At 34.2% G+C, this 11730-nt stretch overlaps 1 protein-coding gene across 2 annotated transcripts in view; it reads left to right on the top strand.

Moving 5' to 3' along the window:
* The window catches only part of LOC112503730 (serrate RNA effector molecule-like), a 21421-nt gene extending 13083 nt beyond the window's left edge, over positions 1 to 8338 (top strand). For both annotated transcript variants that reach the window (XM_025107725.1, XM_025107724.1), the window contains exons 4-12: positions 913 to 987; positions 3808 to 3882; positions 3961 to 4008; positions 4184 to 4252; positions 4331 to 5134; positions 5214 to 5262; positions 7458 to 7672; positions 7769 to 7951; positions 8060 to 8338. In XM_025107725.1, the coding sequence (XP_024963493.1) occupies positions 913 to 987; positions 3808 to 3882; positions 3961 to 4008; positions 4184 to 4252; positions 4331 to 5134; positions 5214 to 5262; positions 7458 to 7672; positions 7769 to 7951; positions 8060 to 8120 (1579 nt within the window). In that variant the 3' untranslated portion in view covers positions 8121 to 8338. The remainder of the gene's footprint in view (positions 1 to 912; positions 988 to 3807; positions 3883 to 3960; positions 4009 to 4183; positions 4253 to 4330; positions 5135 to 5213; positions 5263 to 7457; positions 7673 to 7768; positions 7952 to 8059) is intronic.
* The last annotated feature ends 3392 nt before the right edge of the window (positions 8339 to 11730 follow it).

Genomic DNA, 11730 nt, shown 5'->3' with positions numbered 1-11730 from the left:
TAAGTTCTAACTTCTAACTAAGATAAATAAGAATAATTAAGTGAGTGGGTGGGTGATAGGACTTAGGAGTTAGGACATAAGAGTAAGACCTCGAGGCTGGACCTGTTGARGGACAGAGGCTGGAGCAGAAAACTGAAGTCGAGGCTGGAGCAGAAAACTGAAGTCGAGGCTGGAGCTGTCGATTGAGCAGAAAACTCAGGGAGTCACCAAGGAYCTCGAGGCTGGAGCTGTTGCTGTTGCTGACTTGCTGTCGATCRCGATTTTTACAGCATAGTTGCTGACTTGATGTCGATTGCTGACTTGCTGTTGTTGCTGTCGGTCGATTACTCGTTCGTTCGTGAAAAGATGAATTGTGAACTGAAGTCGAGTCGCAAAGATGAAAAGAAAGGGAATGGAAGCGAAGCAGACCGTTGGCGTGAAGGAGATGGTGGCCAGTTTTTTGAGACCTAACTTATCCAAAAAATCTAAGCCCATAAAATAAGAGAAGCCCAATAAATCTAAGCCCCTAAAATAAGAGAAGCCCAAAAAATTGTACCCTATAAAATATCGAGATATCGGTCGATATTTACTACAAAATATCGCTACATATCGGGAAAATATCGGACAATATCGCCGATATTATCGGGAACGATATTTTGGGCGATATTTAGGAAGCGATATATTTCTTCCGGCCGATATACGATATATCGCCGATATATCGACGATATATCGCGATTTTTACAGCATAGAGTAAAAGTTATAGTGATCTAGTCACATATATGTAATGATACCTTTGTTTCCTTGGTAGCTATTGGCCTGTGTGACGTTTCTTGATTCATTATGGATTTTAACAAGGATATCCTATTGAGCGAACTAGAATAAAACATTATTACTATTTTGATTTGATCGTGACCTATCATTTTTACATTTCAGAGAAGGGCTAATGTCTTATAAGCAGTTTATTCAGGAGCTCGAAGATGATATTTTGCCATCAGAAGCTGAACGAAGGTATATTAAGTGTCCTTGTACAGTTGTACTACAATTTGGTATTTGTAACACCTGAAATTTGGAAAGAGCGACTAATTTAAAATTTTCTAATTACATCAATTCTCTAATGGGCAATAACATAATCACCTAAATGACAATTTAAGGTTTAACATTAATGATTACAAAACAAACCTTACACAGGGTCTATAATAGGGTGGAGTGTTGCTAAAACTCAACAACGGTTGCTATCTCCAACATATAAAAAGGTGTCCATGGATAGCTAATTCCATCTTGGACCTCTTTCTAGCACTCCATCTTATATAGTGTTGCTAGAACCAATTCTCAAAAAGGACCTGATGCACATGCTACAAATAAAAAGGGTTAGGCTTAATGCTAGTGAGGTCAAACAGTTTTCATCTTTAATGTAAAATAATAAATTGGGAGATGTTATTTAGATCACAATTCCAAAATAGAATCTATTTAGTATGAAAACGTTTTTATCAAAACCATCATTTTTGTGATGAAAACTTGGTGACCAAAGCGCCCCTATTAACATGAAGTCAAAACCCTACTCACCCAAAACGTGAATAAGATTTAATATTCAAATATTGAAACATGGGTACGACTAATATCCAAGATATCCAAAGATCATAGTATTGTCCAATGCCCAAAACAACAAAACATGAATAAATTTCAAAATACCAAAACCATAAATTATGGATGCACTCTGTACCCAAAGTAACTTTGAAAACATGGATAATACACCTTTTGGTTACGGGGGAGACTCGTTTCCATCAAGTGGCGGAACACGAAGTAAGCCACATTGAGATGTTGACGAGTAAATCACCCCTAGCATAAAAAGCCTTGGTAATTAAAACTTCTTACTTGGTCATTCCCGAAGTTACAAGATGAGAACATCAAAACTTCTCTCTTATCATTACCAAAGGGTTCAAGCTAAGAACGTCAAAACTCCTCACTTGCCTAAACCTTATGGCTCCAAGGTGGGAACATCAAAACTCCTCGCTTGACAAAAACACGACTGACACAAATGCCTATGGATCCAATTCATTACAGTCTAAATTACATGGGTTCAAATGAATGACTAACACACTTAAACCATATAATTTACCAAATAAATATGTCATAATTGCATATAACTCCAAAAGCTCGATGTAGAGCAAATTAAACCGGACAAATGTCCCTAAAACTCATCTAGTCAAAAGCTCAACAATTCAATTGACTATTCAATAGAAGTCAACATAAACCAACAAAATGTAAATACTCAGCATTTGAGCCACATATACATCAGAAGGTTTGAAAATGAATACCACGAACTGAAAGGTTGGGCAAAAATCCCAAACTGGTCTTTATATCAAATTTAAGCCATTAAGATTTTTCACATGTTGGACTAATCCAATAATTCATCATAAACCCCAAAAATGCATTTAAAGGGGTTTAATACGTATCATGACTCAAAATACCATAAAGGCCAACAAAGCTAAATCATGCTTATAAGAACCAATATACCAAATGCATTATCATCAAGTAACCTCAAATGACAAATAAACCATCAAAACCCTCAACTTCATGATTTATGATCAAATATCCAAAACCCCAAATAGGTGTATTTCCTAAGATTTTATAAAATCAAATGTATCAAAGATGTAAAATTCATCTAGATAATCAACATATTTGCTAAATATCAATAAAACATCTTAAGGCTCCAAAATCTAGATAATCAACACATTTGCTAAATATCAATAAAACATCTTAAGGCTCCAAAATAGATGTCTTTGACATGTACAAAGTTTTCACAAAGTAGCTTGAACTCACCTTGCTAGGTTAAGTTAAACCTAGGTTCCAAACCCATCTCTAGTTTCCAAAATGATGAAGGCTTTAGATCCACAAATATCCAACTCTAGAAACGTTACCTAGGTCACAACCAAGCCTTGAAATGTATCATAAGTAACCCTAAAATCAGATCCATAACAAACTTTAGTCAAAACCTTAGATCACTCAAAATTGGTCAAAACCCATAATATGAAAGATACATCAAGAAGGATGTTCTAGGAGGTTAAAATGAAAGGTTTTAACATGAATAAAGGTTTAGAAAGGTTAGGGTGAACTTACAAATTGGTTTTAGGAAAACCCAAAAACTTAGGTTAACAATGGTGGAAGGATGAGGATGAAAATGGAGATCTTGACTTGGGATCCACAAGTTTTGGATCTCTATCTTTGAGAACTTCGAACTATATGCAAAATCTTCAAGATCCTCGAGAAAATCGACCAGAAAGGTCTTTAGGAGAAAAACCCTTAAACCTACTCAACAATGGTGGGAAAGAGATGGAGAAGATGAAGATGATCTTGAACTCCTAACCTCTAAACTTGAATCTCTAAAATGTTCAAGAAGATTTCAATTTGGTGGATTAAATATGCTTGGACCGAAAATGGGAGAGAAGAGAATGAGTTGGTGAAAGAAATGAGACGAAAAGGAGAAAATTTCGGGTTTAAAGGGGCTGTAGGTCCAGATTCTGCCCCACTTCACGGGCGTGAAGCCCCCCTTTGCGGGAGTGAAGAAATGCTGCCAGTGAACTTTCTGCCCACCTTCACTGGCGTGAAGGGTACCTTTCACAGGTGTGAAGAAAAGCTGTCAAAAATGAGTTCTCTTATCTTTTTATCACCAAACCTAACCACTTCAAGGTATCGATTAAGGTTTGTTCTAATGTCAAAAATGCATTTAAAACCCGTAATTATACCCTCCAAAAATCCAGGTGTTACAGTATTAGTTTGGCCTTTTTTATGCTTTAGATTGTTGATTATCGTAGTCTTCTTGCTCTGCAGGTATCAGGAATACAAATCAGAATATATAACAACTCAGAAACGTGCCTATTTTGATGCTCATAAAGGCGAAGATTGGTACTTTTTGCATCTTCTCTCCCTTTTTAACTTTGATGATTATGTTTTTTCTAGTCTGATACTTGCTTTTACGTGTAGGTTGAAAGATAAATATCACCCCACAAATTTGCTTGCTGTTATTGAAAGGTGTGCCTTTTTGTATTCTGTAGCAGAAGCTCATTGTCACATTTAAAATGGATCTTACCCTTGTTTATCAGTTAGTGGTTCTTTATTGCTATTACCCTCTTGTCATCTTGCCTTCATCTTGATAATTGCTTGCATGCTTCCAGTTATATTCTTTTCTTAAAATTTTCTCTTCCAGGAGAAATGAATTTGCTCGAAAGCTGGCTAAGGAATTTTTGCTCGACTTGCAGAGTGGATCGTTAGATTTGTAAGAGATACTGCCATGCTAGTTCCTTCATTTTGTTTTTTAAAATATCAAGACCATTAACATCTCTTTCTTTTACAGAGGACCTGGAGTTACTGCTTCATCTTCAAACAAATCTGGGCAGACAAGTAATCCCAATTCTGAAGATGAATTAGATATGGGTGGCAAAAGAAGACGTCATGGCCGGGTTTCAGCAAAAGATTCTGATCCGTTATCAGCTGCTCCGAAGGCTCACCCAGTCAGTTATGAACCCAGGCGGATACAAGCTGATGTTGAACAAGCACAAGCACTTGTTAAGAAACTGGACTTGGAGAAAGGAATAGAAGATAATATATTATCTAGGGCTGATAATGATAGAACACACAGAGAAAAGTCTCATGGTGGCTCCAGTGGCCCAGTTGTTATTATACGTAGTTTAGCCTCAGTCAAAGGTCTTGAGGGTGTTGAGTTACTCGATACACTCATTACTTATCTTTGGCGCATTCATGGTGTGGATTACTATGGACTGGCTGAGAGAAGTGATGCCAAGGGTTTACGGCATGTGAGGGCGGAATCCAAAAATTCTGATGCAAAAAATAATGGAACAGAGTGGGAAAAAAAATTAGATTCGCGTTGGCAGGAAAGATTGAAGGGTCAAGATCCCTTGGAGATAATGACTGCAAAGGAAAAGATAGATGCTGCTGCAGCCGAGTCATTGGATCCCTATGTTCGCAAAATTCGGGATGAGAAGTATGGTTGGAAGTATGGTTGTGGGGCGAAGGGTTGCACAAAGCTATTTCATGCTGCCGAGTTTGTTCACAAGCATTTGAAGCTGAAACACCCTGAACTTGTGATGGAGTTGACTTCTAAAGTTCGTGAAGATCTGTATTTCCAAAACTATATGAAGTGAGTGCATCTCTTGACAGCCTTTTTTTCTATATGCCTTTTGGGAAATGGTGTTGATAAAAATATTTGAAACCCACAGTGATGAAGATGCACCTGGTGGGATACCTATTATGCAGCCTTCGTTACCGGTAATACTCCCATTTCTGTCAAATTTGTTGTTTGACCATGATTATTAGTTTATGCTCTGAAGTTCCTCTGCAAGACTAATTGATTGCATTATGCAAGTTCCTGTTGGTGCTTCCATTCACTTGAATAATGTTCGATTTAGAAGGTATTTATCCTTATGCTGAAAGTGGCACCACTATGGCACTATTGATTTGGAAGTTGCTGGTGTTGCATTCATGTTTTCTTTCATTTCAAATGTTAATCTGAACATCTGACTTGCCTCATTGCGGTTGTATATCCCTGTGGAATCTGCTTCATAAGCTAAACATAATCGGCTGCATCACGCTTCTCATAATTCAAATCCAGGGTTCAGAAGAAAAAGGATATTAGGTGCCCTGGGCAGAAAGTTCAAATTTTCTAGGAGTGCCACTGAAACGGAGTTACTAATTAGGTTTCATTTATTTATTTATTTATTTATTTATGGTTTGGGGAGGGGTAGGTAACTTGACGGGCCTGATATTTACAAGTGACAGGTTTTCTAACAATTGCTAGTAGGCTTGAGCTTTAGCGTGTCCATTAATTATTGAAATGTTAAAAGGTCAAACTTGAGCATAGGGAAGGAAAATTTGCTTCACTGGATGGCCAAGGAAATAATGACATTTATACAAGAGTACAAGCTTGGTCTTGATGCTAAGGTGAGATTGACGCTATCTGTTAGTAGCTGAGATAATCACTTGATTGGAAGGTGTTCCAAATTTTAGGAGTTTGTTGTATGGTCGCGTCTTTTTGCCAGACTTTAGATCTCCAAAAAGTAATTTTAAACTTCTTCTTTGGCATGTGTAACTTTAAAGTTTAGCACAATGTTTGCTATCTTTGCCTTTTAGCCTGTAAAACCTGAAAGTTATTCTTTATAGCTCTAGCATAGAATTAGCAATTGCTCTTACCACACCATTAATTTGATAACATGCCATGATAATATATGCTGTAACAGTCTGCTTCAGCTTCCATCTTTTGTCAGCTTATTGTACCAATGGAAACATTAGATTGCATAATGCGTTTTATGTTATATACATATACACACACATACATACATACATACATACATACATACTCCCAGTGAGGTTCAAATGAGAATGACAAAGGTTCAGAAGATGTCAGATGAGCTGATCCAATGTATGTGATTAAAAATGTGGTTACAACCAATTATTTTTAAAACAAAAAAGATTTCCCCCCCTTACCTTTTAAATAGGAAATAGGTGAAATATAACCAAAGTTGAAGCCAAACAAATTATATCAAAAACGAGCATTTTATTCTTTTTATTTGGCATCCATATGGTTAAATTTTTATCCCATTTTTTCATCATTCTCATCGCTTTGTCATCCTCATCTGCACCTGCCCCTATATATGTATGCATCTCTCTCTCTCTCTCTCTCTATATATATATATATATATATATATATATAAAATATATAGAGTCCCATTCAAGGGAGAACTGATTAGTTTGTGGTAACCGTGAGATCCAATGTGAACCACTTGTTTGAGATATTTAAGGATATTTCTTAAATAAGCTAAAAGGGTAATATAGTGTTTCTATTTTGATAATTAATCAAAATATTTAATTAATTTTTTTTGAAGGAAATATTTAATTAAAATTAGTTACCTAGTATATCAATTACCTAATATATATCGTATTTTGAAGACGTTTGTGAATCAAAGTGTATCATAGTAATGGCGTTCACAATGTATTTTCTTTGTTTTATGAAATGTATCAAAGTGTGCATTTTCGCTGTTTTCATTGCTTTACAAAGGGTATCACATTGTGCATCTTGTATGTATATCTGGGTATCACAGTGAATATCGTTTGTAGGTATCACACTGTGTATCCTGTGTTCACATAAGGTTTATCAGAATAAGGTTCGCCGAATAAGATTTGCTGGAGAGAGGAAAGAGGAGAGACGAGAGAGTATATTTATAAAATCCCTAAAATCCCTTGATTAATATTTTACGTTAAAATTACGAAAATTATTGATTTCCTAATTTAACCTTTGATTTGTGGTTGAGATTGGATGTCACGGTTACCAGAAACAAAACAGTTCTCATTTGATTAGACCCCTATATATATAATATTTATATAGGACATATATTCACTCACCCTGTTCACCTATGGTGATGATGTGATGTTTAAACTTTTGACCTCCTACCGATGCCTCTTTGCAGAAGGAGAAAGGACAGAGGCGTAGAGGTGGTGTTGATAATCGAATGAAAGAAGAGAGAGGTAACCGCAGAGAATATGATGGCAGAAGCAATAATGGAGGTGAAAGATTTGAGAATACAGAGTCGAACAATGATGACGAACAACAGATGTATGATTCTTACCCATTCCCTTCGGACATACCTCCTCCTCCAGTATTGATGCCGGTACCTGGTGCTGGGTAAGAGCTTAGATTAGATTTTGTTGGCAGTACCATGAGTTGTGTGTGTGTGTGTGTGTATATATATACATATATGATGATGATTATTATTTGCAGTCCATTGGGTCCTTTTGTTCCTGCTCCTCCTGAAGTTGCAATGCGGATGCTGCGAGACCAGGGGGGACCTTCTTCTTTTGAAGGTGGCAGCAGAAATGGGCCCCAGATGGGTGGTGGTGGTGGTGGTGCTCCAATAATTGCGCTACCTCCATCATTTAGACAAGATCCCCGTCGTTTACGAAGGCGAGTTCATGTTTCACTATGAAGTTTTTTATTTATACATTTTGTTTGGTAGTTATTATTATTTATGTTGACAAATTGTTTAGAGGATTAAAGTGTTGATATGTGCAGTTACCAAGATCTTGATGCTCCAGAGGATGAGGTAACGGTCATAGACTACAGGAGCCTGTAGGCCGATTTTGTGGGTGGCTCCATCTCAGCACATCTACTTTCTTAAGAAGAAAGTTTGGAACTTGTATTTCTTGGTGAAGGAGATGAAAAAAAAATGGATGGATGATTTCAATTATTTTTGGGAGTTGGGTTGGGTTGGGTTGGGTGTTTGTTACTAATGGATTTGCAATTGCACGATTGATGATGAACATGAGATTTTGGTGGTGGTTACATTTTTATTATTCGTGTTTGAACCCTTGTACCTCTTCTTGGTGTTGGTGTTGGTGTTTATATAGTGTTTTTAACACTGTTAAATATATTTTATTTTATAGATATGTTGTGACCAGGTTTAACAAAAATACTTATTTTGGAAGACTTTCTTTTTCAATGTGAACACCAATTACGATGCTATATATGAATAGTGTCTGTCATAAGAGTTAACGATACAAGCCAACCAACATCTTAATTAAAAATAGCCTTACATTCTTTGAGTAGCTCTTCTTTGACATTTGATTTTTCTTTTCAACAATCGCCTACATCTTTTACAATACAAAAAAGTTAAATTTCAATTAAGAGAGCCATTTATGCATACATCCATTTTGGTGCATATTGTTTAATGGTTATAGCGATTTTAGTCTCATCTCTGTTGTTTTTATTTTCGTCCCTTTATCTAACACCGTTCAAAATTTATTTGAGAAATTATATATTTAAAGTTTTTAATATTTATGCTTACATTTCATTTAGTAAACTAAAAATTTGGAACATTATATATATATATATATATATATATATATTTTATATCATTTTCTTTCTTTATTATATATTTTAATATTACAATACATTTCCTAAAAACAATGGGTTGGTATAGAAATAAAACAATTTTTTTTTTCTCAATGAACTTTTTTAGATGATAATCTAAAATAAATAAAAAGTTTAAGTAAATCAATGCTATCAATTTTAAGAGATTTCGATATAATAAAACTTTGAGAAAAACATATCATTTATTTAACAATATGGTTTTCCATTTTAAACTAACCGGTTTTTAGATTAAAAATGCCAACCAAGTTATTATTAATTAAAATATCAAAATATTTATTTTTTTATTAATTACTAGAAGAGTACTCGCGCAATGCAGCGAAACGCATCTTCATTTTAATATTCTATTTTATTATTTGTTTCTGTCGATGTTATAATACGATTTTATGTGTTTTTAAGAAAACAATAATGATTTTTTTTTTGAATAAAATATAAACTTGAAGATATCATAAAATTTTAAAAATATATACATCAATGTTAATATCAAATCAATTATTTAAAAATTCTCGTTTTTTATTATAATTTAATTTAAGTTTAATAATGAAATAATTTATTTTTGATTTAATAATATAACATTTTATAAATATAATAATTAAGTATTATGTTAGAACTCAATGATTATCCTAATTATATTTTAGATTTTTTATATTTAAAATGAAATGTTTATCCTGTATTTGATTATGTTTATCTGCAATTAGCTACACGAATTCAGACATGGAGCTGTAATAAGTTGTACTTAAGCACAATCTACTTGCAATCTTGAGTTTTAAATAATATGCATTAATAAACAGTACTTTACGTAAAAAAGTGATTTTTAAGAGTTTTTGTCAAATGTTTTATTGTGACATCCGTCACTTTTGGAGCGTCAGGTTAGTATCTTTAAAGGGATTCTTATAATCAGGATTTTAATTTATTAGGGATTAGACATGTTGATGAGAAAATCAATCGACTTAACTCCCAAATTATAGTTCCGAAAACTCTGTCTCAACGGGTAACTGATAAAAGTAATCTATGTAATGCCAAAAGGATTAAAAATTTCTCTTAAAATAAATAATGTCAATATTATAAATTCAAATTTAAAAATATAAAGTTTCATCTGTATGTATAAATAATTTTTACAAAATTTGGAATTTTGATTTAATAATGGATAATTTTATCGGTATTTGATAAAATGTATTTAAATTTATATTAGTTTGGGCTGAGTTTGTATAAGAAAATGAAAATAAGAATATTGTGGTTGGGCCTTGTATGGACCGGCCCCTCTACCTTCATATAAAAACCCCATCTCTTTTGAAAATCATTCATTTCACCTTCACTTTTTCCCTTTTCCCTCTCTCTCTAAACCTTTCATCTTCCTCCAACCGAATCTAGGTTCCAAAAATCCTTCTTGATTTTCTAAATCTTGAAGAACACTCAAGTCTTCAAGAAAAAATCAAGCTGAAAGGTAATGCGAATGGTTTATTTTCGAATCTTTTAACAACAATAACCCTCATATATTTATACTTCTTGCTCCTTAAAGAGTTCAAAATTTTATAGACAGTCTAAGATGAGAGATTATTTCATCAAGACATGAAAATGTTCCCAAAATGATGATAATTTATGATCTATGAACTTAGGACTCAAGAAAACGGATAAAACTACATTGCATGTAGTATTTAATCAATAAAAATGGAATTTTGAAAACTGACAGGTTGTTTCTAACAATCCTGTCGACTGTATTCTTTAAAAATCAACCCAAAATATTTGATTTATGTTGGAGTTTGTTTGATTAGTTGTTGTTTTACTATTTTGGGTCTCACTCAAGGATATCGAGTTTTGGGGCATTTAAATGTTTAATATACAATTTTTAGGGGCAAAAATAATGCTGTTAGACAAAAGAAATCTAACGACAGTGATTATTGTAGTTTTAAAAGATTAAAAGTAAAATGATTTTTGGAAGGTTCCCTTGACAATGATTGGTGAAACCAAGAGTCCAGGAACATAATCTGTATATCTGTCCAAATAACAATTTTTGTGCAAAAACCTTTTGTTTAATTAAATATTGGGTTATTTTTGGTATCAACTTTAATCCATAAAGGTTTATTGGCATTACATAAGATATAATTTTACTTTATCTATATCGTAATCCAATGGGTGATCTAACTATTGGAATTTCGAGTGTTTAGGACATTAATGCGGACGCTGGTGCTCTAAGCTTCACCAAAACCTTGGATATTCATCTTCAAACTAGTGAGTTTTTCACGGCCTCACTTTTACTGTTTTTAGTTATTTTGAACTGGGGAAAAAACATGAAAGGATGCAAACTTTACTGTTTAGATGTAAAACTAATGGACTAACGAACTGTTTAGTCGAATATTGCGAAATTCATGAAAAGTTGATTATTATTGCACTATTTATAAATTGTAAATTGATGTGCTTGAGAGGATATTTCAAAAAGTCCCCGTCCGTACATGCTACTAGTTAACTTGGGCAAGTCCCCGGGCCGTGGTAATTGTGTATAGCCGCTATTGTGTTGACAGTCCCACCAGAAAAGGGTGCACATTACCTAATTTTTCATAAGTCTACTCATGTGTGCGAAAAGGGCCACCGCTGAAGTAGTACTGATACGAACTGTGGTACCTAAGTGAGTGAACGGGCCACTTATGGTAGTTCGTAGACAAATGGGGCACATTGGTCAGGTAAGGCTCTGTAGCGTCTCAAGTTTTTTTTTAAGCATCGATGGAAAAATTTACATTTATAATGTGCATGTTATGTATAAGTTTGCAAGTTGTGATTTATGCATTGTAAGTATTTTGTGCATATGAAAACCTGTGAAC

This window comes from Cynara cardunculus, unplaced genomic scaffold, assembly GCF_001531365.2.
Source record: "Cynara cardunculus var. scolymus isolate 2C unplaced genomic scaffold, CcrdV1 Un_Scaffold_3689, whole genome shotgun sequence".
Taxonomy (NCBI): domain Eukaryota; kingdom Viridiplantae; phylum Streptophyta; class Magnoliopsida; order Asterales; family Asteraceae; genus Cynara; species Cynara cardunculus.
This window is presented reverse-complemented; position numbering and strand designations above follow the sequence as displayed.